Genomic DNA, 24,967 nt, shown 5'->3' on the forward strand with positions numbered 1-24,967 from the left:
TATTCTGAAAGTAATACATATGCTTCTTTGCAGTCTTGATGCATTTTAAGATTCCATTAAAAGGTGGTCTGTGAAATACACTTTATTTGTATAAATATGATATAACCTTGGACATCTAGTCCATGTATCTAATGCACTTTTTAAAAAGCAAAGTAGTCAAAGGTTTCTGTTACTTAATGTCTTTTAGGTGCTGCCAAATTTCTAGTACAAATATATATTGCATAACATGAATTCAGTGTTATTTTAGAAATCCGGATGAGGAAAAAGGGATCCCAACATGCAAAAGGTAATATTTGGGCCGTCCAAAATAAGAACATCAGCAACATCTACAATTCCCCAGACATTTCCCCTTGAAAACCATCATAAAGCCTTTATTTAAGATGCCAGCCTTCCTTCCCTCCCCATGAGAAATGCTTCACTCGCCTCTCCATGAGGAACAAGCCTTTCAGCATCAATGTGAGCAGCACCCTCACTGCTGAATCCTGAAACCTCAAGAGCAGCAGGTCAAAAATGAAGGCCACTCTTACAGAGAACTCCAGAAACAGGATATTGCTCCTTACAGAGTGAAAACGTAAAAGCTTCTCCAGGCATAGAACTAGAGCCATGGAACCCTGGAGCAGAACTCCATCTGCTTCCTTTAAGCATCAATAGCACTGCAATTCAAGTTGAGCCTTCTTCATCATTGGTTGTTTTCACCACTTTCCATAAAGAAGGGCAAAGCACCAAGGCCAAACTGCCCTAGGACAGTGGCCTTTTCAGCTTTTCAAGGACAGTTCTAGTAAAGGTTCCTATTCCAGCACAGCAAAGAGGAGAGTTCTGTTGGAACCATATCCACAAATGCTGTTTCCATTTATTTTTACCACATATTATCACGATGGCGCCCTACAGCTTTCTGGAGAATGCATGTCGAACTCATGCTAAGAGTAGTTCTTATGCCAAAGAGCGACTAATCTGCATGCCAGGATTTACCAGTTTAATAAAACTTTAAGTATAACACATGCTTACAAAAGAAAAACAAACATCCAGACAGCTATGCCAATTTTAACACTGCGTAAAGCTGGAAATCTAGATTTACTCATTTTAAAAAAAATCTGGGAAGGTCTCTCTCTCTCTTTCTTCCCCCTCCACCCTTCCTTCCTTCCTTCCTTCCTTCCTTCCTTCCTTCCTTCCTTCCTTCCTTCCTTCCTTCCTCCCTCCCTCCCTCCCTCCCTCCCTCCCTCCCTCCCTACTTTCATTTCTTTATTTCTCCCCTTCCTTACTTTCTTTCCTTTTCTACCTCTCTCCTTCCTCCATAGGCATAAATGGCGACAGTAGTGGCAAGTCGAAAATGGCAAGAGGGCGTAAAAGGCAAAGATGTGTGAATGTCAAATAAAACTGCATGTCAACAGGGTGCGAATGGAGACAGTGCACAAATTATGAATGGTGAATGGCAAAGTGGTGCAAATGGAGTTAGCAGGGGCTGGAAAAATTATCTTGTTGGACCGTATCTGGCCCACAGGCTTTAGTTTGAGGTCCCCTGCACCAGGAACTATGTAATCCTGGGAGGTGTAGATTCAGAAGGCCCTTAGCCTGGTCTTCTGATGAGACCTGGTTCTTCCAACATATGCAGCTCCGAGGATTCAGTTTGATGCCACTTGAACTGCCATGGCTCAATACTATGGGACTCTTGATCGTGCCATTACTGCTCAAGCAGGGAGCTTTGAGATGGTAGAACAGAAGCTCTCCCAAGCTCTAGGTGCTCTTAATGCCTATTACAGGGAAAACCAGCTGATCCCTAACCCATCTAAAACACAGACATGTGCTTTTTATTTCAAGAACAAAGCATCCCGAGTTCTGAGGATCACCTGGGAAGGAATCCCACTGGAGCATTGCAGCACACCCAAATACCTGGGAGTCACTCTGGACCATGCTCTTACCTACAAGAAGCACTGCCTGAACATCAAGCAAAAAGTGGGTGCTAGAAACAATATCATACAAAAGCTGACAGGCACAACCTGAGGATCAAAACCAGACACAGTGAAGACATTGCCCTTGCGCTATGCTACTCTGCTGCTGAGTACGCATGCCCAGTGTGGAACACATCTCACCACACTAAAACAGTAGATGTGGCTCTTAATGAGACATGTCATATTATCACGGGGTGTCTGCGCCCTACACCACTGGAGAAACTACACTGGCTAGCCGGTATTGCACCACCTGACATCTGCCGGGAAGTAGCAGCCAATAGTGAAAGGACCAAGGCAGAGACATCTCCAGCTCATCCCCTGTTTGGGTATCAGCCAGCACGTCAACGACTTAAATCTAGAAATAGTTTTCTAAGATCTACAGGGACACTCGCTAGAACACCTCAGCAAGCAAGAGCCCAAAAGTGGCAGGCTCAAACCCAGAACCTCAACCAATGGCTAATACCAAATGAGAGATTCCCCCCAGGCACACAGAAGACTGGGCGACTTGGAAGGCGCTGAACAGACTGCGCTCTAGCACCATGAGATGCAAAGTCAACCTCAAGAATTGGGCCACAAAGTGGAGTCCACGACATGCGAGTGTGAAGAAGAGCAAACCACTGACCACCTGCTGCAATGCACCCTGAGCCCTGCCACATGCACAATGGAGGACCTTCTTGCTGCAACACCAGAAGCACTCCAAGTGGCCAGATACTGGTCAAAGGACATTTAATCAGCTACCAGACTTGCAAATTTTGTGTTTTGTCTGTTTGTTTTGTTCTGTTAGAAATGTAATACAACTGACTTGTTGCCCTGATACGACATAAAATAAATAAAACAAATAATGGGACTCTTGGATCTATAGTTTGCTAAGGCAGTACCACGTGGGCACAGAAGGCTATGATCCCTATGAATATACTATAGTTAAAGAGGATCCGTGCTTGGTGAACCGTATGCTAAAAACCAAATAGACCAGGACAGAGAAACCAACTCACCAAATTAAAGACAAGTCACAGAGATTTATTTCAATCTGGCCAAAAGGGATGTATGTGTAGCAACTTTGCTTCAAAATGTACAAGTATTAATAAACATACAGAGAAATACAAGATATCTTATTCAGTGTGGATAGTTATTCAGACTTCCTGCCCCCTCCCGATTGGCCAGAAAAGAGGCTGGCTAGGACCCATGCCAGGATTGACTGGGAGAGAGAATGGCAGCCCGGGATTGGTTAGAGTGAAGGACTGGTAAGTTGCAGAGAGGCCCCCTGGGAGGGCACAGTGTGGGAAAACAAAGGTTAAAATGGACCTCTGAAGAGCTCAAATGTTTAGTTCTGTGTCAAACAAAGATAGGAGCAAATGTGCAAGACTCAAGGGACAAAGTTAGTGTCTAATTCTAAAATAATGTACTCTGAGCTTCTGTTTTTGCAGGCAGGAATTTCTCAGCATTAAGTGAACCATATAGCTAGACAAACAGGCCTGGGTTTATCCAGGCTGGCAGAAAATCACCTATTTCAGCATACACTTGAGCAATGGGTCTGGTTAATTGCTTTGGCTTGGAAAAAGACCCAAGGGGTTTGTTTAGTCTTCCTGGTTTTAGGGGATTATTTTGCTGGTCATGTAGAGTTGACTGTCTAGATACTTTTATAAAACAGATTATACATTTATGAAATGCAGTATACACAAAGATAAAAGTTAAATAGCAAGTCATGAAGAATAGATGCAATTTATTAAAGTATTAGATAGGATCACTGTTGCTGGTTTGATCTTGATCTTCTGTTGCTTTGAGCCTGCACAAGTCTGGAAAGGATCTTTTTAAAAAGGAAAAAAAAATCATATATTTATCTCTGAGCCCTTGGTGAACTATAAATTTTTTGGGGGGAGGGGGTTACTGTAGCTTGATAACACATGCAGTTGGCTGGTCTCTAATGTCTGAAATTACTGTGTGCCAATTACTGTTCTGTTCTGCATCCAGCCCTGGTCAGAGTACACCATTGGAGAAATCTTCCAAAAAACGTTTTGCTTCCTTTTCATGCGTGCGTAGTGACTATAATACATTTATACTTTTTGTCCAAGGGAAGTTAATTTTTAGTCCAAAGGACTAGTGATTAACTCCCACAAAATGTTGAAGAGTTAATAAGCTGAACACCAAAGCTCAGTTTAAGTTGGAATGTAGCTGCTAATTAACCAATATGTCAGTAAACTTTTGGCAGACCGGTCTTCCTCCTTTAAATAGAGTGACGAAGAGGAGCATCTGGCAGATTGTCCTTATTTATTCCCAAAATGAGTTTATCCTCCTTTTAAAGAAATCGTATGCTCAAATAGGAATACATAATAGAATGTAACTCTAAGCATCCTTGAAACCACTAAACCAGACACATATATAAGATACATGCAAAGTTCTATAATGCTGCATTAAATTACTCCTTCATATCCTGGTTATTAGAAAAAAATATCCAGGTTTTATAGCCGTACATTTTACAGATTAAAACCAGTATATGTGTGACCAAGCAATCAGTATATGTGTGGCCAAGATGGCAAAAGTTACTGAGGAAGAACACCAAGGCTAAGCGAGGCTGCATGTTTGCTTTTGACTGAGCCTAGTCAGAAGGGTGAAATTTCTAGAATTAATGTAGTTTGACACCACTTTTAACTGCCATGGTGCAATGGGTTAAACCTTTGTGCCAGCAGGACTGTTGACCAAGAGGTCAGCGGTTCAAATCCAGGGAGAGTGGATTGTGCTCCCTCTGTCACCTCCAGCTCCCCATGAGGGAACATGAGAGAAGCCTCCCATAAGGATGGTACATTATTTAAACTATTATGTTGATTCATATAATGATCTGATCACCATGTTCAATATATCCCATATGCATGGGGGTATTGGGGTAATGATACAAAAGGTTTGCTAGGGTAGACCCTCTTTCACTCAGATTCAGCCCCCCCCCCCCATCAAAATCCTGGCTACGGGCCTGGTTACCATGACAGCATTCTATGGAATCCTGAGATTAGTAGTCTTCTGGGGAACTAAGAGCTCTCAGACTGAGAATATAAATACTCTCCCATAGATTGCAAGTCCTTGGATTCCATAAGAATGGAACCATGGCAGTTAAAGTGGAATAGTGTGCTATAATTGCATAATGTGAATAGATAGGGTGCTCGGAGAAGTATTGCAAATGAGGAAACAGACTTAGAGTGCATCTATACCATATGATTAATGCAGTTTGACACCACTTTACCTGCCATGGTTCAATGCTATGGAGTCCAGGGAGTTATAGTTTGGTAAGGTGCCAGCATTCTTTGGGACAGAAAACTACACCTCCCATGATTCCATATCAAGATATGGCAGTTAAAATGGTGCCAAACTACATTGATTCTAAAGTGTAGATGCACCTACAGTCTATGAAAGTTTGTGCACCTTACTTTGGTCTCTCAGTAAATTTCGAAAGTGTTACAAGAATTGAGAAGTGGGTGGGAGGGAAATTATCCAGTCCACAGAATTGATTCCGAAAAGTGATGTGTACACATATCCTTTGAGAAAAACAACTCTGCTTTTTTCGAGCAAGGGTCAGGAATAAGGCTTTTTCTGTTATAAGCTACAAATCCAGGAAACACAATATTCATCTAATCCTGAGATTAGTAGCTAGTCAAAACATGTTTACTTTGTGTAGTGGGTCAAAAGCATCAAGAAAACCAAGAAGATGGATGGATGAAAGCTGTTGATGGCAAACTCCTTCAAACATGGCAAATGTGTGGTGAAGTTGCTGGAGGTTGTAATGTTTGTTGCTGTAGTTTTTGATCTTATTTTAGAAATACGTGAACAGTATCTCTGTTATCTTGGACTACTTTTTGCCAGTACTTGGCACCTGCAGCAACTTTGTATTTTCATTCTCACGTGGAATTCTTTTTAATACTAATACTTATTGGAAAAAATAAAGCACCCTTTATTTAGTAAATTTGATAAAACCTGAAGAAGTCTAGATAAATAATATTGTTTTAATACATAGATGGGATTCATGCCCATTCAAGCATTCCTTATTACATCAGGCTAAGGCTGATGGAAATTGTAGTACAACATTTGGAAGTCTGTACAGTTCTCACATGTTTTAGAATATAAAGTATCAAATGCTCAGGATTCCCGTCTTCTACATTCATTTACTTTAGTTGCAAATATTTTGCTGCCTACTATATGTATAAGACAGAAAAATATATTTATGATTTGCTTCAAAGTACATTTTAATTATTCTGGGACTGTCATGTCAAAATTTTTACTGTGTAAAAAGTAAGTCCCAGTGGAACATAGAAACAAGGAAGTTTTTTTTTGAATGGCCAGTTATCAAAAGTGAGGTGAGAAGTTCTTCAACAGTGGTGTTACTAGTGTTGGTGTCACCCAACTCATGGTATCATCTCTGTGGGCCTCCTTCCATACCAAACCATACCACAATATTGTGGATAAATACAAGAAAATATGGCAAAAATCAGTTACTACTATTAAAAAAATCAACAGCAATGAAAACAACTGCACAAAAAACACGTGAAATAAAGTATCATATCTGGGTCATGATTACTGTTTCACTAGAGCCCTGAAACACCTTTTCACCACAAACCACACTCTGTCCAGTTAATCCTGTAAGTAAAAGTTTATTAAGAGAAAAGTATATAAAAATAAGAAAATACAAAAAGGAGAACCAACGTTTAAACAGCTATTTCCAAGATAGCCAAGATTCCAAAATCCTTTCAAATATAGTCTCAAGAGTCAATCCACAGATAGATCCATAAACATGATAGCATGAACCCAAGGCAGGCAACCTATGTTACCCATGAAACTAGGTCCAGGAGCACATTTAGAAATGTAAATGCATGAATACATAAACATAGCGCCTGGAGCTGAGAGCTGTTCACCTGAATACAACGTTGCTTTCACTAAGGATTGTACCAGCAGAAAATCACTTAAAAGACCTCAAACTCTCCCATAACATCATTCCTCACACACCTGCTTTTCTTCTCCCTATCTCTAAGCTGCTGTTGTACTCCCAAGTTCCAAGCAACTTGATGTGGACAAACATTCATCTACCACATTTCTCTCAGTTTGCACTTCTGGCAGAGTTTCATGAGAACTGATACCGCTTTCTCGTCTCATGGGAACTACCAGGAGATTCCAAAACAACTCTCTCCGGGCCACTTCTATACTCCTCCGGACCCTCCAAATCTATCCCAGCATCCACTTCCTCATCTTCTGAGCACTCAGAATCTGACCAGGCTACAATAATTACAAATCTGATCAGAGCACATGAACATTAGAAGGCTCAAAAATTAAATTAGGATAGAGTTTTAGCCTTGTAGGTGTATTGATGTAGCATATGTAATCTGGGCTTGTATCTAACTACAGGGATATTTAAATCCAAAATAATATACTTTTCCTGAAACACTACACACTTTTCAATAGACAGTTATTTTGGTGTCATCTGGTGTGGTTCGTATATCCTGAACGCCCCTCACCCCTCATGATGCCACTATTCTCCAGTAATTTCAATTTCTTCTTTTCAAGCCTGTTTGTGTGTCAGATGTATGGTCGTTCCAGACAGAGCTCTTTACACTAGTAAAAAAGTGTTGCATAGCTATTCTGTCTTTCCCTGTTATTTTTTTTCTGGCAAGAAGAAAATGGAGACACAAAGTCATAGAAAAACACAAGAGAGTTATAAATAGAATCTAAAAGCTCATCCATAACATTTGAAGCAGGGCCCTTGTGCACTACTAAAAGTCAAATCTGGAAATACCAGGAGTCTTCTATACTTCACATTTAGAGTCCCTATGTGGCAGTATAATACATGTTTTTTGGGTTTTTTTAAAAAAAGAAAAGACTTCACCTTTAAATAATACAGCAGGGTTTTTTGTTGTGCATGTGAACCTATGGCAGAAAGGACAAACTGTTCAACACGTAGGTATTCTGAGAAAGAAAATTAAGTCATTTTACTCCTTTTGCTGAGGTACATAGCAATATGAAACGATGAACCTGGCAGAAGACAGTTGTTTTTCATAACTATTTGCTAAAATAAGGAGGCTTAATGATTAAACTTTCTTCTCAATGGCCCTCTAGTTCTGCTGATGCTTTAATCCTGGGTCACTAAAAGTTTAAGTCTGCATTATAGTGGTGCCTTTCCTCCTTTTTTGCCTAAACTTTTCCAGTCTGGAAGGATGTTAGGGGAATTGCTGCTTGCATCTGTTTGGGTTACTGTTGCTTGTACTGAAATTTGCAGACCAGGTAAGAATCTATGCTTCATCCTTTAACCACAGAGCTAACAAGTTAAAAATTAGGGCTTAAGTGTTATGCATATTTACCTGGAAATCTCTCTCACCTTTGTGAGATTTACATCTGATTCAACATACTACAGATTCAGACTACAAAATTATTTTGAAGTAGTGTGGATAATTCTTTGACTAAGGGGGTTAAAAGAGAAAGCACCAGTAGGACATTTCCTGGGCCATTTACAAAAGTGTACCCAAGTCAGCAACTGGTTTATGACTATGTTACATGTGAAAACTGGTCTGTGATTGCTGCACAGGTAATTTCACCCTCTTTCAGTGGTGCAACTATCTGTGGAGGAAAAATCAGGGTGTTGCCTGTACATAAAGATTTGTCAATCTCCAATGTTCTAGCATTGTGATGGTTTATTACTTTAGTTACGCATTTAGAAACACAATTTAAGTATCCATAGGAAAAAAGGCAGAATACAAAGACAGTAAAGAGTTCTGGGTTTGAATGATTTTCAGTATCTCACTCTTGGCAATGCTAAAAATGTCAAGAGCTAAAAAAGATTAATTTGGAGGAAGAGAATTCTTATTGTGGTGCAATGCCCTGATTTTTATCACCTTCCATAACTCTGTCATTACCCATTTCCCTGGAGCATTCACACTTACAGCCTTTCTTTTATTGATTTCCATTAGTCTTTCCCTTAGAATACACATTAATTGCAACTGGGAATTTTCATCACATAATGTCCTGATATATACAAAGCCACTAACCCTTAGCCCTTTGAACATCTGTGAAATGTACATTTCAATGTATTGCTTTTCTTTGCAACAGATGCAGAGAATGCTTTCAAAGTGCGGCTCAGTATCAAAACAGCTCTGGGAGACAATGCAGTAAGTGAAATATGAACGTCCATTTTGGGGAGTAAAAGTTTTACACACGGCAAACTAGTATGGAGTGATAGCACCATCCACAAGATCAAAACATAGACAAGAATGTTATTAAATTATCAATTGCCTACATTTTCCAACATAAAACTAGTCATTTTTGACAGCTAGATAGCATTGTTGACATAACTGTAATACATTGCATCCTTTCACTAAACCAAGAACAACAATGCCTTCTCCCTGCAGCCTTTCAAATTGCCAGTCTTTCATAAATAATTTCAGGAGTTTGTTCTCAGTATGAATCATGAGCACAGTATATGAAGTTACCAATTCCCTCCATCCTACTAGAATCCCTGTTTTGTCTGTCAGTTAAACAGGGCTGGACTACTGGATAATTAAACTAATGGTGTGAAATGAGATCTTATAAACCTCCAAGAAAGGCAATATATTTTGTGTCAAGTTCTGGCTGCTTTAAATCTGGATAATTTTGGGTAATGCTGACCCACAAGTGCTGAATTATTTAACCCTTTGGCCTGATCCCAAACACCCCTCCTCTGAAGAAAATAAAAGCTCTTTATCAGTCCCACTGCTTTCAAAGGAAATGTCACAGGAATCCAGAAAAGGTCTTTCTTGATGGCCACTCCCAGGTTCTGAAAGTATCTTCTTAAGGATGTTACACTGGAGACCTCCTTGCTTTCCTCTGTAGACAGATGGAGATTTTTTTGTTTCGGTTTGGCAGGCCTTTGAAGGAGATTGCTCAAGGGGAAAGACATAATGTTCTGTACTTGTTGCTTTCTTTTTCATAGTAATGCTTTTAACTGATTTTAATTTAATGGATAGCTAAATTATACTTTTAACATTTGTATGGTTACATTTTTAGGTTTGTTTAAACTTGAAGTTCCAAACTGGGGAAATGATGAGCTTTAGATAAAGATGATAGTGGTGGTGGTGGTGATGATGATCAACCAGAACTAAATGTTTATTATGATGTAATGCCAATAAAATTATTCCTACTACTGGGTTTTCTTGCGAGACATTTTCGAATGAGGTTTGCCATTACCTTCTGCTGAGAGAATAGGATTTTCTTAAAGTCATTCAATGGCTTACCATAGCCAAGCAGAGATTTAAAACTTGGCCTCCCGGAGTCCTAGTCCAACACTCAATCTACTACATTAGCACATTTTTAAGGACTGGTGTAGACAAAGGCATGTGTTGAAAGTCCTCTTTCCATATACACACTTTCCCAGGAACTGTTTAGGTAGTTTATTTTACAAGCTCAAAAGGTTTGCTTCATCTTGTTTCATTGCAGAGTGGTTTATTTGTTCACCACCTTATTGTTCTTGCTGTTGTTGTTTTCCTGCTGCTAGTTTAATTAAAAATCAGCCTTTTTGCCAATGTGGAGACTCTTCTGAAAGATGGATCAAGACAGCAATACCCCATCCAAAGAAGAGAGGGACAGAAAAAGCAGGAAACCAAATCAAATTGGATACTCCCCCTCCCCAAAAAACCCTGATGTCTCTGAGCCAAGAAGCATTATTTAACTAATGAGATACTCAAAATGGATGGAGGAGAGGAATTTGGTGTATACTCATGGGTGACATTTGTATAAGCATATGCTCACATCCACACTTTTCCAGTGAACTTGTAGAAGTGTATATCTGGTTAAGTTAGTGTATAAAACCTTTAAAGTATACCTCCATAATTTCATTCACACATATACATTCAGATGATTTGGAAACAATGTTTTAGGATTCTCTGCTGTTAATGTTCTAGCAAAGTATACCCCTTAAAGCAGTACTGAATAGGTCTTTCCATAAAAAAGGCTACATTAGAAAAAGAATATAACCCATTAAATCTGCTGAAACTACATGCAAAACCTTGGATGGACAGATGGTGCGATTAAATTGCTGCTTGTTACATTTGGCTTTAGTGCCTCATTGTTTACTTATGTCTGTGTGATCCATGGATATGTCCAATATATTCCATAAATGCTAAACTAGAAATTGTGAACCCTAAATCGCATCTGTTTTGCTAAAGCGTCTCATATAATGGAGAAAGGTTTCCAACTCTAGAATTTTAGATGCGGCATCAGACACATGTTCCAGAGAAGGAGTCCCTTCTCCCTTAAAGGAACTCATCTCAACTTGGAAGCTAAGCAGGATGAGCCTTGGTTCTTGGATGGGAGACTGCCAATGAATATCAGAAACTCTGTGTTCTATTTCAGAGGAAGGAACTGGTGAAATCACATCTGAGTACTCTTTGCCGAAGAAAACTCTGAAATTCATGGGGTTACCATAACTCGACAGGTGAATGGTGCACAAATGAACATGTGCATACACAGAGCAATTACTTTCAATAGTAGAACCTTGTCTCAATCCATTTGTTTAATAATTACTTATGGAGCAGAAAGGAGATGAATTGTCTTATGGGCCTTCCAGCAACAGTGCAGGAGAAACTGGTCAGATGTCTCTCCAAAATTAGCTTATTTTCTTGTTTTCCCAGGCCATTTCATTGCAGCTCAGCCCATTATATTTGGAGTGGAGAGGGGGAACCTGCCAAAAAGCTAGCAGTCAAATTATCTAGATATTCTTTATTCTTTATTTATTTATCTCTTTATTTAGCCTTGGCACTCCTGTTAAAACATCCTGAATCAGAACATACCACAGATTTCTGGTTGCACATCTTCCACATTCATAATTGTGCTTATTTCTCTTTTGTGCATTATGTTATATGTCATGTAATAGGACCAAAGTAAGATTTTGAAGTTGAGCTATCAATTATTTTAGGTACTTCCCAAGCAAACACTTCAGATCCTCTTTTTGTTTTTCTTCAGTATACTCATTTATGAACTAGTTCTGAACAAACGTGAAATATATTTTTGAACACTTTAATGAATGTTTAGGAGAAATGGAAAAAGTTTATGTAGTATTTATTTATTTACTATATACCCTGCCTTTCTCACCCCAAGGGGGGCTCAGAGGGGCTTACTGTAGGCAACAATTTGATGCCGCACAAACATATATACAAATGAAGTAAACATATATATAAAAACTAAAATGTTTAAAATATCAAAACTCAATATAAAACATATTATTAAAAACCACATAAGCCAAAATCAAAGTCTAAGGCCGTTCCAGTCATCATTGCACTATTCCATATTCACTTACTGCACTGTAAAATTACTGTCCAAAAGCTTGGTCCCATATCCATGTTTTTAGTTTCTTTTAGTTTGTTGTGCTTGGTCCATTTTGCATGGACTTCGGTGAACAACATGTAAACATGGTGGGTGGTGCAAGTAAATTTTTGTTTCATTCAAATTATAACAAAAGCACCAGGATGAATGCAAACAATTCTATGGAAATTTCCTCACATGTTTCTAAACTTTCAGGTACTAAATTGTGTATTTTGGTTGCATATTCAGTTGTTTTTACATATGACACCATGAGCAACCTCAGTTATGACTGAAATACAAGAAAACAACTATAATAACCACCTGAAATATCATGTTTTCAATGAGATCATGGCAAATGGTAGTGACAGGCCTGAGGCAAGAGAGGCATAGGATGAACAGAGAAAAGCATGAGAGCAGGAAGGATGGAAGGGGCAAACAGCCTTTTCTTGCTTGTTTCTCTACTGGATGTAATGCCCTTCTGTCTCTCTTTAGTACCCATAGTAGCTTGCAAAGTGTTATTTTCAATAAAAATTTATAATGAAACCTCCCTCTCTCCGCACTGCTTTCCCACCTTCTAAACCTAAACAGAAAATGAATAGATATGTGGAGGGAATTTCCATATATTGGTCTACAATGCAGGCCATCTTCCCTACAGCTACTCTACCGTAGAACTTGGATACTTTGGACTCCGCTTCCCAGAATTTTTTTCAATCTGTAGTTCAAAAATGGAATGTTTTAAATTTCTGTTTCACTTTTGAAGTTGTAGCAAGTGGTTCAAGCGACATGTTGGATAACAATTAGGTTCATGTGGTAATAGGTGGCCCAATGGCCACATTCTTGATTATTTAAGCTGTGGTTGGGTAGCTTTTGAAGATTACTGCTATATCCCGAAGCAGCTGATCCCCAAACCCTCTGAACTAAGAGCCAGTATGGTATAGAAAGTTGGGTTGGGACTTGGGAGATCCAGGTCCCAGCCTCCATCAAGCTATCTCCCTTTTTTCCTCTCTTTCTTAGAGATGGTCGGAAAATAAAAACGAAGAAGAAGAAATAAAGTTGGATATGCATGTAATAAACAAAAAAACCCATTTGTTGGTAGCCCCATACAAAACACATTAGAATTTGTAGTTGTCACAAACACATTTCTTTGAACATCAAAAGCAGAGCATTGTCTTCTAAAGCCTGAATAATGGCCGTGGTGAGTTCTCCTTCCACTTTTCTTCCTATAATCACTGTTTTGTTTCTTTACAGTATAGCTGGGATGCTACTGAAGAATATTTGTTTAAAGCAGTGGTGGCTTTTGCTATGAGAAGATCTTTCAGTCAAGAAGCAACCCAGTGAGTATATCCAATTTTGCTGTATATATTCTCTGTTATTACGTGACATGGATGATTTTCTATACCAAACGTTGAAAATAATTCACAAAAGTGAGAACTTCAGATCCTGCCAATAAATCTTTGGTATCTCATAAAGATAGTAACATTTGAAATGAGAGCAATCCAATACTGGGTTTAGATAGCTGTCTCAAACCATATTAAACCACTCTTCCATAAAGCTTGGTAATACCTTTGGTGATTTGCAGAGATTTTCTGAGTTTCAAACAGAGATATTTCTTATTCCTACTTGGATAAACCTGTGACTTTTTACAGGCAAAGCACGTGCTCTCTCTCTCACGGTGCAACGGTTTTTACTCTACAGTTATCTAAAGTTTCAAGCAGAGATTTTTTTTTTGTCAGTTACTACCTGACAGATCCTTAGCGACCTGTTACAAGAAACCAGACTGCTTTCACTGTGCAGACAGCTGTGCTCATGATTTTACATTCATCACTATATCGTCCCAGCTGATGGGGATGTTATAAATCTCATTTCATATTAAACAGATTCTAAATTAAAACAGAACTTTTATTTCCCCATGGGCATTGCATCTATTTGCAGAATACATAATTACATCTAACATTTGAAAATGTAATACAGTTATAATACTGTTATAAGAATTAGCTGCCACTCTGGCAGTATGCAGTATTGCACACAACTGTTGAAATGTGTACTAGTAGCCTGTTGATCAACAGCTGAAAAAAACAGAGTTTTACATGTTTCTTCACATGCCATCTTTCAGATTACAAAATTATTTCGAAACCAAGATGAAACTAGGTAAAAGTAACACAAGATAGCTGAAAGACAAATATATGAGAGAGATTTATTGTCATTGATTGCCATCACACTCCTTTACCGAAGCAAAGCATCTTTGCTAATGGAAGAAGCAAGATATCATTTACAGTGAATGATGCCTCTCTAATCCTTCACCAGGCTTTATCTGCTGTAAAACAGACTAATAGGTTAAATATGGCATTGGTCAGTACTTAGCTCAGTTTTACTGACAGAAACAATGTATTTGCAGTTCGACATCCTATAGCTTCCTTTGGTTTACTACAGCAGCAATTTCCCTAACTTTTGGTTCTCCAAACGTCTTCATTTCACAGAATTCATGACTGTTGGCCAAGGTAGCTATGGCTTCTGGAGACAGAGCCCAAAACACACGAAGGGTCAAAATTTGGGGATTATTGGCTTACAGTAATCAAAATCACAGTTAACTTTTAAGATCTTACCAGTGGCCTCTTTTCCATTAACACGAAGGATATATCTAGACCATTGAATGAATGCACTTTGATACTATTTTAACTGCCATGGCTCAATGCTATGGAATCAGAGGAGATGTAGTTTGGTGAAGCACCAACACTATTTGGAAGAGATGGCTAAAGACCTTGTAAAACTGCAATTCCTATGATTTATGGCATTGAGCCACAGCAGTTAAAGTGGTATCAAATTGCATTCATTTTACAGTGTAGATTTGTAAGTCAGCAAACCAATTTCTTATCAGCAGGATGTCAAAACAGATGTTTGTCAGTTATTTATTTATTTATTTACCTGAGTGTTTAACTGCCTATTTCATCTTAGCATAAATGGTATTAAAGTTAAGTAAACACCCACCATAGTTGAATAGCTAGTGAAAATGGCATGTTACAATATCAGGGATGGACAGCATTTTAAATCCTTCGCAAAAGATCATTGAATTTAGAAGCATTATTGCCAAACCTTTCAACCTCTGAGGGTGCCTGCCATAGATGCAGGCTAAACATGGCCATATAGCCCAACAAACCTACAACAACCCATTATTGCCAAAGCCTATTTTGCATGTTATTTTGCTTCATCAAAATACTTTATTGCCCTTCGTGACACACTGTGGTCGCCTGAGGGCTGAGAAGAGCGGTATACAGATATAGTAAATAAATAAATAAATTGATATTGCCATTTTTGTCCTTTTTGCAACAGGTGGGTAGATATAGTTCTATTACAGTTCAGCAGAGAGGGAGAGGATGAAATATTGCTCTTTTCAGGCTGGATCTACACTGCCCTATAATCCAGTTTCTGAATTCAGATTATCTGTTTTGAACTGGATTATATGAGTCTATAAGGTAAAGGTAAAGGTTTCCCCTTGACATTGTTTAGTCATATCCGATTCTGGGGGGTGGTGCTCATCTCCCTTTCTAAGCCGAAGAGCCAGCGTTGTCCATAGACACCTCCTAGGTCATGTGGCCAGCATGACTGCATGCCATTATCTTCCAGCTGAAGCAGTTCTTGTTTATCTACTCACATTTGCATGCTTTCAAGCAGCTAGGTTGGCAGAAGCTGGGGCTAACAGCAGCAGCTCCCTCCCTGGATTCGAACCACCGACCTTCCAATCAGCAAGTTCAGCAGCTCAGTGGTTTAACTCGCTGTGCCACCAGGGGGTCCTTATATGAGTCTATACTGCCATATAATCCAGTTCAAAGCAGATAATCTGGATTCAGAAATTGTGTAGATGGGGTCTCATGCAAAAACAAAATTCTGCACAGTATTTGTAATTTCTTCCTCTTTAATAGCTTTTGCTATCTTAACCACACACTGATGTTGCTTGATCACATTTGTTCTGTTTTACATCTGTGTAATGATGGAGATTTTAATAAATAAAACTTAGCAAAGACATATGTATTCCTTATTTCTTATGTTCAAAACAACAGACAGAGGAAGCTGTTCTTCCTTTTTTCATAACAGACTTCTGGGTTGAGAAAAAGATGGAAGTGGTGAGAAAACATGGCTGGATTACATGCATAGGCAATGCCATCTGAAGTGGACTTTCTATAACCTTTTGTTAACATGGTAGGCTAGCTTTATCTAGAAGCACCCCAAATGGAAACAAATATAAGGTTTTTACGTAGACAACACCTGGGATGTTTTCAAATAGAATTATGCCAAATTGATACAAATTAACCTGATTTACATATGAATCCTAGTTACAAATGGGGTTGAGACAGTAGGAAGTGAGAGAAAAGCTACATCTAGGAAGGATAATTCACTCCAGTAAGAGTTACCATGGGGAAAAGGTGTTTCCACTGAAGCTGTATCACCAATCTTTGTTTTCACAAGACAAGAAAATCAGAATCCCATTGTCACAGAGACAGAAAGTGAGAAGAAGTCTTCTGAACAGGGGCATAGACAGCAAAACAAATATTCCATGGGTGTTAACCTTTCCCTATGCTATCCAAAACTGAATTATTATTATTATTATTATTATTATTATTATTATTATTATTATTATTATTATTATTTGGCTGGGGCTACACTGTTAAAAAGTACCGGTTCTGACTCATATGCAATTCAACTTAAAAGCAAACCTAAAGAATCCATCTTCTTTGTACAGAGGACTGCCTGTACTGGAAGGTTCCTGAGGTTTATTCGCCCATTGCAAATACCGTATCCATAGACAAATGCTCAGCAGACTACCCACATCATAGACAATACCATAGAGTGAAAGCAAATACTTGATGAAGCCAACATGTGTAAGACAAGCTTTAGTGATGATGTATCAAAATTCAGTTGCCTCCAGGTTGACCAAAAATACTCCTCAGCCCGAGGACGGCACTCGTGGTAATTTGACTGGATTAGGGAACCTTTTGTCCACCCTCAATGTCTTACCACCCTACAAAACCTACCAGACCTTATGTTCCTAGGCTTGCATAACTCGGGGTCAGTTCCATACCATAACAAGGTAGTATAACTGCATGATGGTTTATCAGCAAAAGATCCACAATATAAGAACAGTATAAGAAACAATAACAAATAAACTTTCATGGTATTGTTATTCAGCCAGAAGATGTCACTGTGAAACAGAGCAAACTAAGCCACTCCAGAAAACTGTGGGGCAGTTATATTTTAACCAGGTCTTGCTTAGAAATGAAAACAAGGTTCTGGAGGGCTAAAAATATTGGCTCTGCCTACTACATGATCTTCCACCTGGGTAAGGAGTCTTGAGGTCTTATTTCTTCAGTGACAGAACTGGTTGTTTACTCCCATGTTCCTAGCCTGATATGGTAGTCTTATATGGTGGTTTATATAGTAGAAATAAGTTGGAGTGCTTTCACGGTGCAAAAATGGAGTCTGAGATCAAACAACTAGGCAAGAAGCTACTAGGAACCATATTGAACTGGTTGCCTGGTTAAGGGGAAACACAACACAAAAAGGGAACAGTTTGAGGAAGACAAGCCATAAATCAATGTTAACCATAAAACACTGAACACAATGATGGCTCACTGTTTCCCTCAGAGTCCAGTTTCAAAAAATCAAGCAGCATTTCTAACAATTCTAATCTAGCAAACTAACTTTTCCAAGCTCTGTGCCAAGCCTGAACTCAACATATGTGAAGCAATCATTAAGAAATGAAGTCATGAAAAATCCTAAAAGATGAAGGTTTGATTTGCAAATTAATTTGAAACCTGTTCTATCAAATTGATAATTTAAATAATCATGACTTTTTGTTTGCTAATAGTCCTCTCCCTTTAACCACAGAGTTTCCAATGTGCTGCTTTGCAATGTAACAGAGCGGGTGTCCTTTTGGTTCGTGGTTACAGATTCATCTACAAATAAGACAACAGTTCCCAAGAACGTTGTGGAGGCAGCCATAAGGTACTGCAACGATGTGTGGCCATCTAAATCTTTGCACGGAGGAGATGTGACTCTCTGATGTTGATAGTGGTGGGGAATGGCTAGAATTTCTCTTTTTTCCTTGGGCATATTTGCACCCTATTTGGAAGCTTGGGCCACATGGGCCACTTCCATGGCAATGTGATTACTGGCCTTCATATCCCAAGAATCTAATCCTAGAACATATGTTTCGTTGTCAGTGTCATATCCCATTTGTGTTTTAGTCAGTCAAAGATGAATATTCCTTTGATGCCTACAATAGGAAGAAATCTTGTGCTGTTGTGTATCTTCAAGTTCTTTATCACTTATGGCAACCCTAACGTGAACCTACCATGGACTTTTATTTCTTGTTCAGAGGGAACAGGCCCTTGCCTTGCTCTGAGAGATTGTGATTTTCCCCAGGTCACCCAATGGGTTTCATTGATTGGGTGGGGTGGGAGATTTGAACACTGGTCTCCTGAGTTGTAGTCCCACACTTAAACCACTACACTAGTGGTTCTCAACCTGTGGGTCCCCAGATGTTTTGGCCTTCAACTCCCAGAAATCCTAACAGCTGGTAAACTGGTTTGGATTTTAGGGAGTTGTAAGTCAAAACACCCACAGGTTGAGAGCCACTGCACTACACCGTGCTGGTTCACTACTAAGAACTATTTTACAACATAAAAAGTCACAGGACTGAGTTGGAATAAAACCCCAGAATGGGAAAGAACACCCATTTTGTATCCTATATAGCCAGTGGTGCTGAATGCATTTATTAGCATGAATGAGCAGGTTATCCATGAAGATTTTTTGTAAGAGGGCAGTATGTATATTTTTTTCAATTGTAGTAAAACTTAAATATGTATATTTTAAAAATTATCTTTTCAAAGCATAATGCCTCTTACTGGAAAAGAAAAAGCAAGCATGGCAGTGAATAAGAATGCATTCTTTGGGAAGATTAACTTTTAAGCTTCTGAGGAGCTTAAATTGTGTTCTATAGAAAAACTCAAAACCAAATTTCGAGCATTAGTGCAGGGCAGGGAGATTACTGATTTGTTAGACAGGATAATAATGGTGGAATGTACTGGGCAGTGGGTGCATTTTGAAGCATTTGAATAAGCAGATTTACAGTTAGTCAGGTTTTTTGCATCCATGGCATGCTTTTCTAGCACCTTGTCCATCACAGGATTTGTTATTTCAAAATGTCCAGGTCTGCACTTTAATCTCCAATTATTAAGAGACGAGTAGGTACAAAAGAGTAGAAATCACTGGTTGAATCTATGGAGGTGGGCAATATGAATGAAATCCACAAGCCTCCTACAATTTTGTCTAAGTCTTCTTACTCACAGGGAATGGCATAAATTCCTTGAGGTCATTTGACTTTGGAAGCTAAGCAGGTCAAACCTGGTTATACTTATGTGGGAGACCAAGTGCAATAGGCTATATTTCACTGAAGGAACAGGCAATCCAACTTGCCTAAGAAAATCCTATGAAAAATCCACGGGGCTGCCATAAGTCACTAGGCACACACACACACTTAATAACCACAAGTGTTCTAAAAACAGTACCTACAGTACATTTGGTCATCACAAAAGGTAAAACAAGAGACCCTGCAATTGGAACACTTACTCTTTCCTTCATGTGCCAACACATCATCTCAATAATTTGAATTGTTTTAAAGGTTGAACAGAAACCGGATCAACAGTGCTTTTTTACTAGATGATAGCACACTACAGTTCTTACAGATCTCAGCAACCTTATCTCCACCAGTTGAGCCACCTGTGCCAACCTGGCTGATTGTCTTTGGTGTTGCTTTTTGCCTGGTTGCAGTTGGGATTGTTATCCTCATCATCTCTGGAATCCATAAAAACAGGAGGTGAGTGCCTTGTGTTTTCCTATTTGGTGTCAGTCCAGATTTACAAGGCTGTATGACTTACACAGTAAATTCTCCACTTTCAGGAAAGTTAAGGGCACAAAATCCTTGCAAAAGTAGAAAAATCTGTAGTTTACTCTTCCACCAATAGCACTGTCTGTACCCTTTCCCCACCTTTGTACCATGACACATCTGCAAAACCCCTCTACATCTCCCAACACTGAAGCTTATGTTAACAGCAGAAGAAGTTATTGCCATTGTCCATGCCAGAAGATCAATCTCCCGCCCATCCTTCTCCTTGGTCCTGTTCATCATCTCCCATCAGTACCACCCATCTTTCTCTTTCCAACTCCTGCTTTTGCTGCAAATGTTGTTGTAGAATTACAGTTAAACAAGATGATCTTGCTAGTACAACTGATGAGAAAAAGACTCTGTACTATTTGGCTTAAGTCCTTTTTTAGCACACACTCCAGAATAGTGGATGTTGGTTTGTATCCCTGTGCAATCCTGAGTCTTTTGTCTGATTTTTAAAAAACAACCCATGATGAATTCTGTCTCTCAAATAGCTTCAGCACCTTGATTTTTCTCCTTTAAAACTCAGACTAAAGACCAGAGTAGCTTGACAACTCAATGACATGTGAGTGCTGTTGACATCACTTGTGCATCAGCATACAATATCTGCTGGCTGTATGTCTGCATCAGCAACACCTTTTCTCTTGCATGATCCATCACAGAGACCCTGTCCTGACACATTATTTTCCTATCTCTATCATTCTTTCTAACAGTAAAATCAAGCTGTGAGTACAGACAAGCTTATAGCCAAAATGGGCCAATGAAAAGAGAGGTATCAGTATCATTAGCCAAGGAGACCTCCAAGGTTTGCAAAAGTACATGGCACCAAGAAGTACAAAACACAATCCCCATGCCCTATAAGACAGACCATTGAGGACTGACTGTGCTTAAGAGCCATAAAGTGTAAAATGAGAGTGGAGAAGACTATGAAGAGGGAGGTATCAAAGTGCAAGGATCTGCTTGGAGTGCTCAGAAGCATGACCGTAAGGATGAAAATAGTACATTTGGTTGCAGGTCCCATGTCTGCCTGTGCATGCATGTGTGTTATTTTTTTCTAAAGCATCAATTGTAAATTGCCTATATATATACACACACACACACACACACACATATATATGAATATGTGGATTATGCCTGCTCAAAGTTTGAAATGGATGGGCAACCTGGTGATTCGTACCTCAAACCAACAACTACAATATTTATCATGGTCCACAGACCCATCATTAAAACCAAAAGCCATTCAACCTTTGTATCATATGAGATTCTCCCTGTAATCCTTTTATTTCTACACAAAGACAGCAAAGAATAGTGGGAGTTTATAGCATTTAATTCCCCTGATCATGGTGACTCAGTGTTGTAAATGGTAACACCCACCATTCTGTGAATATTTTGCCCTTGGATTCAAAGGACACCACGAACTGAAAGGTTGAGGGGAGATAATGCATCTAGGTTCCACTTTCATACACAGCAATCCATTGCTCCTCCATTTGACAGAAGGTCCAGCCAGAGTTGACGTATTTTTGATAGAATATGTGAGTTCAACACTGTAGAAGTCCAGTATAAGTAGCAGTTATGCCAAAAAAAGGCAGTGTATAAGATACATTAGTTGAGTATCATACTATTGGTAGAGAGGGCCTTTTGGGCCAAATCAAATTGCCAGTCTCAACCAAGAACAGACTCATTGAAGTGATGGATTTTAAGTAAGAATGGATTTACCTTTCAACAATGATTCACGATGACCCCTTCTACAGAGTCATATAATCCAGATTATCAAAGCAGATACTGGTAATTCATGTTATCTGCTTTGAACTGGATTATATGTTTCTACACTGTCATATAATCTAGTTCAAAGCAGATAATCTGGATTTTATATGGCAGTGTAGATGGGGCCTAAGTTTGCTTTAGGTTGGGGCTAGGAATTGCAGTTCAGCCTTTTCCCCCTAAAGCATTTCCCTGATGCACACCAGCTTTCAATGCATTAGAATGCATTCATAAGAATACGCACCATCAGTCACCAAAAGTAACTTTTTCAGACTGCAAAAGAATGGACTCAAATGTTGGAAAACCGGGCACTGAATTATAATAACAGTGAGAAAGAGAACAATATTCTGGGTGAATGACTTTGGGAGTCATAAAAGCTAAAGGCAGTTCTATGAATATGGCTTGTGGAGTTGAAATTGTGTTGCAATCAGAGAAGGTCCTTCCCTGTCTATTTATTTTTAGCAAATCTCGACATGGGAGAATTTGCAGCAGAACAATATACCTTTATGGTTGTTAATATTGCTGGTATATGAGCCCTGGCTGAAGTATTAACCATCTACGAAGGCGCTGAAGGTGACCTTTGAATTGGTTATCTCCCAACATTGCTGATGCTGCATCATATAGGACATAGGAGGGGTGCCTTATCTATGAATCAGAGGCCCTTAAGGTTGAATACAGCTCTAGTAATAAAGACAGCAGAGACAGTTAGCTTGTTCTTTATTGTCAGAATATAACACACAGCAATATTTCTAGAGGACAAGCAGAAGATTTTTTTTCATTTAAACATTCATTATTGAGCAAAATTGCCATACCACCAAAGCACTGCAACTGTAAGAATTTTGTAAGAAACATTGCCAGAGAACAGATGAGGTCAACAGAAACATTGTTTGCACATATATTATAAAACAAACAAACAGCTTCAGCAAATGGCACAACCTCCAGCAACTTCTTGATACAATTGCCCCATCTGGAGGAGTTCGGACAGTGCAGTTGTGTTTGTGTTTGCAAGGGAGCCGTTACATTTTGGGAAAACCCACAACCTGGAACTTGTAGTACAGTTCAGAAAAGTCTGTTTCATAAAACTGTTTTGAATGTATAGATTGTCTCTAACTCAGTGGTTCTCAAGCTGTGGGTCCCCAGATGTTTTAACCTTCAACTCCCCGAAATCCTAACAGCTGGCAAATTGGCTGGGATTTCTAGGAGTTGTAGGCCAAAACACCTGGGGACCCACAGGTTGAGAACCACTGACCTAACCTGACTTCAGACAAGTTGAAGGTATTCTTGATCCATTTTTCTCAAGTTCATGCACTTTGATGATAGTAACAAATATTTGCTCCTCTTTTCAGGCGTAACAAGAAACCTGAAGAAACAGAAGGTTTAGAAGAGAAATGTGAAACCACTATAACCGTGGAAAATGGAATTCCTTGTGATACTTTAGATTTAAAAGCTGGCCAGATTAATGGAGTCTATGCATCAGGGGATGATGAACGGTTGACACCCTTTTGAACACTTCCCTGTTGCTCACAGACCCTTTCTGAAACGCTGCCCTTGTTTTATCTATGAATGTTGATTACCTCTGACCTTTGCCTTTTTCTTTCTCCATGGAATACTTCCTCCAGTAAGCCATGCACATACACATATCTATACCTCAACATATTATTCATGTCAAGATGAAATATAACTCCAAGCATTCTTTGGATGCACCAGAGATTTGAGGCCAAAGGCTATTTTCCAGCATGGACTCTGCTTGTATTATTATTTTGTTTTTTAGTTGCATTTTATCCTTTATTTTCTTTTCTTGGGATACTGGCATATAAATTGCTTTGTTCCAATATATTAATCAGTGCATTGGTCTGCAACTCACAGCTGCCACCGAATTCACTTCACTTCACTGCTGCTCCTTGGGATTTGAAAAACTGATGAGCAAAAGCAATTTTTTGTATTTGAGAAACAGCAGCTTTTTAGACCCCCATGAGGCTACTGTAGCTGTCAATGGCATTTTATATAAATTTATGTTTTAATCTCCTGCCATGAGCTCTGGTTTTATAGATTTGGATAGCACTTGAAGAAATAAAGGGGAAAACCAGGCTGGTCCAATAAATATGTATCCACTTTGGAGTGTGTAGAATGGCTCTATTAGTAGAGGTTCAGCTGCTAGAAGATGACTGAGGTGTTCCAATACAAAATTACATTTAGCAAGAGGAAGCAGAGACAGGCTATGTATACTGATATTCACAGGCTACACAGAGGCAAGAAACATGATCTTGAATATATGAAATTCTCAGTGTGAATTCATGCCATCTGTATCTTTATAGTTTGGGTACATTGCTTTTTAAGACATTAGCATCCCGATTCTTCAGCCAATAGGACTTATAATTCAAAAAGCAATTTCCCAAGCTCTGCCTCTCTTGTCATTTCCAACCAGAGACACCTCAGGCAAGGTTATCTCTTCTAAGCATCTTGTGATGTGGTTTGGGAGGGGGGGGGTTGGATCATCTATATCTATATCTATATCTGTATATATAATAAAGAAGAGTGTTTGTTTGTATCGGACAGAGGAAGTGCGGCGGGAGGAATATGTGGCAGCGTTCTGATTGGCTGCCGCTGTGGTGCTATTTGCATATGGTCTCTGATTGGGCAGCTTCAATAGGCGCCCCTGGTGGAGAAGACGGTTCATGGCAGAAACGGGGCATGACAGAAGGAAATTTGCATATGCTCTCTGATTGGCCAGCCTCAAATCCAACATTCCGAGATGAGAAAGAGAGGAAAGGAAAGGCCGGGGGCTGGGTCAGAACACTCCCAATACAGACCGAAATAGGCACACAGAGCCCCCATCACCCACTCTACATCCTACTGCAGTTTGGAGGACTATGAACCATGGATGATGGGACTTGCAGTACCACCACTCACATTCTGAGACCGCTGCTAACCTTATCCAATGACTGATCAGGACCAAACTTCGCACAGAGACCTCTCATGACCCACTTTACATCCTGGTGTGGTTTGGCCGGGGATGGACCGT

General features: G+C 39.3%; 1 protein-coding gene across 1 annotated transcript; it reads left to right on the top strand.

Moving 5' to 3' along the window:
* The first annotated feature begins 7,928 nt into the window (after positions 1–7,928).
* On the top strand, positions 7,929–24,063 carry CLTRN (collectrin, amino acid transport regulator). The gene is made up of 6 exons (XM_060770013.2): positions 7,929–8,198; positions 9,021–9,079; positions 13,494–13,579; positions 18,126–18,242; positions 19,921–20,115; positions 23,292–24,063. Exons 1-6 carry the CDS (start codon positions 8,132–8,134, stop codon positions 23,449–23,451), a joined length of 684 nt encoding a protein of 227 aa, XP_060625996.2. The 5' UTR covers positions 7,929–8,131; the 3' UTR covers positions 23,452–24,063.
* Positions 24,064–24,967: the final 904 nt, after the last annotated feature.

Source organism: Anolis sagrei, chromosome 3 (genome assembly GCF_037176765.1).
Source record: "Anolis sagrei isolate rAnoSag1 chromosome 3, rAnoSag1.mat, whole genome shotgun sequence".
Taxonomy (NCBI): Eukaryota; Metazoa; Chordata; class Lepidosauria; order Squamata; family Dactyloidae; genus Anolis; species Anolis sagrei.

Coding starts and splice junctions, on each gene's coding strand:
- CLTRN (XM_060770013.2), top strand. CDS start 8,132: ATGTTAGGGGAATTGCTGCTTGCATCTGTTTGGGTTACTGTTGCTTGT. Junction 18,243..19,920: donor GTTGTGGAGGCAGCCATAAG/GTACTGCAACGA, acceptor ATTGTTTTAAAG/GTTGAACAGAAACCGGATCA. Junction 20,116..23,291: donor GGAATCCATAAAAACAGGAG/GTGAGTGCCTTG, acceptor TCCTCTTTTCAG/GCGTAACAAGAAACCTGAAG.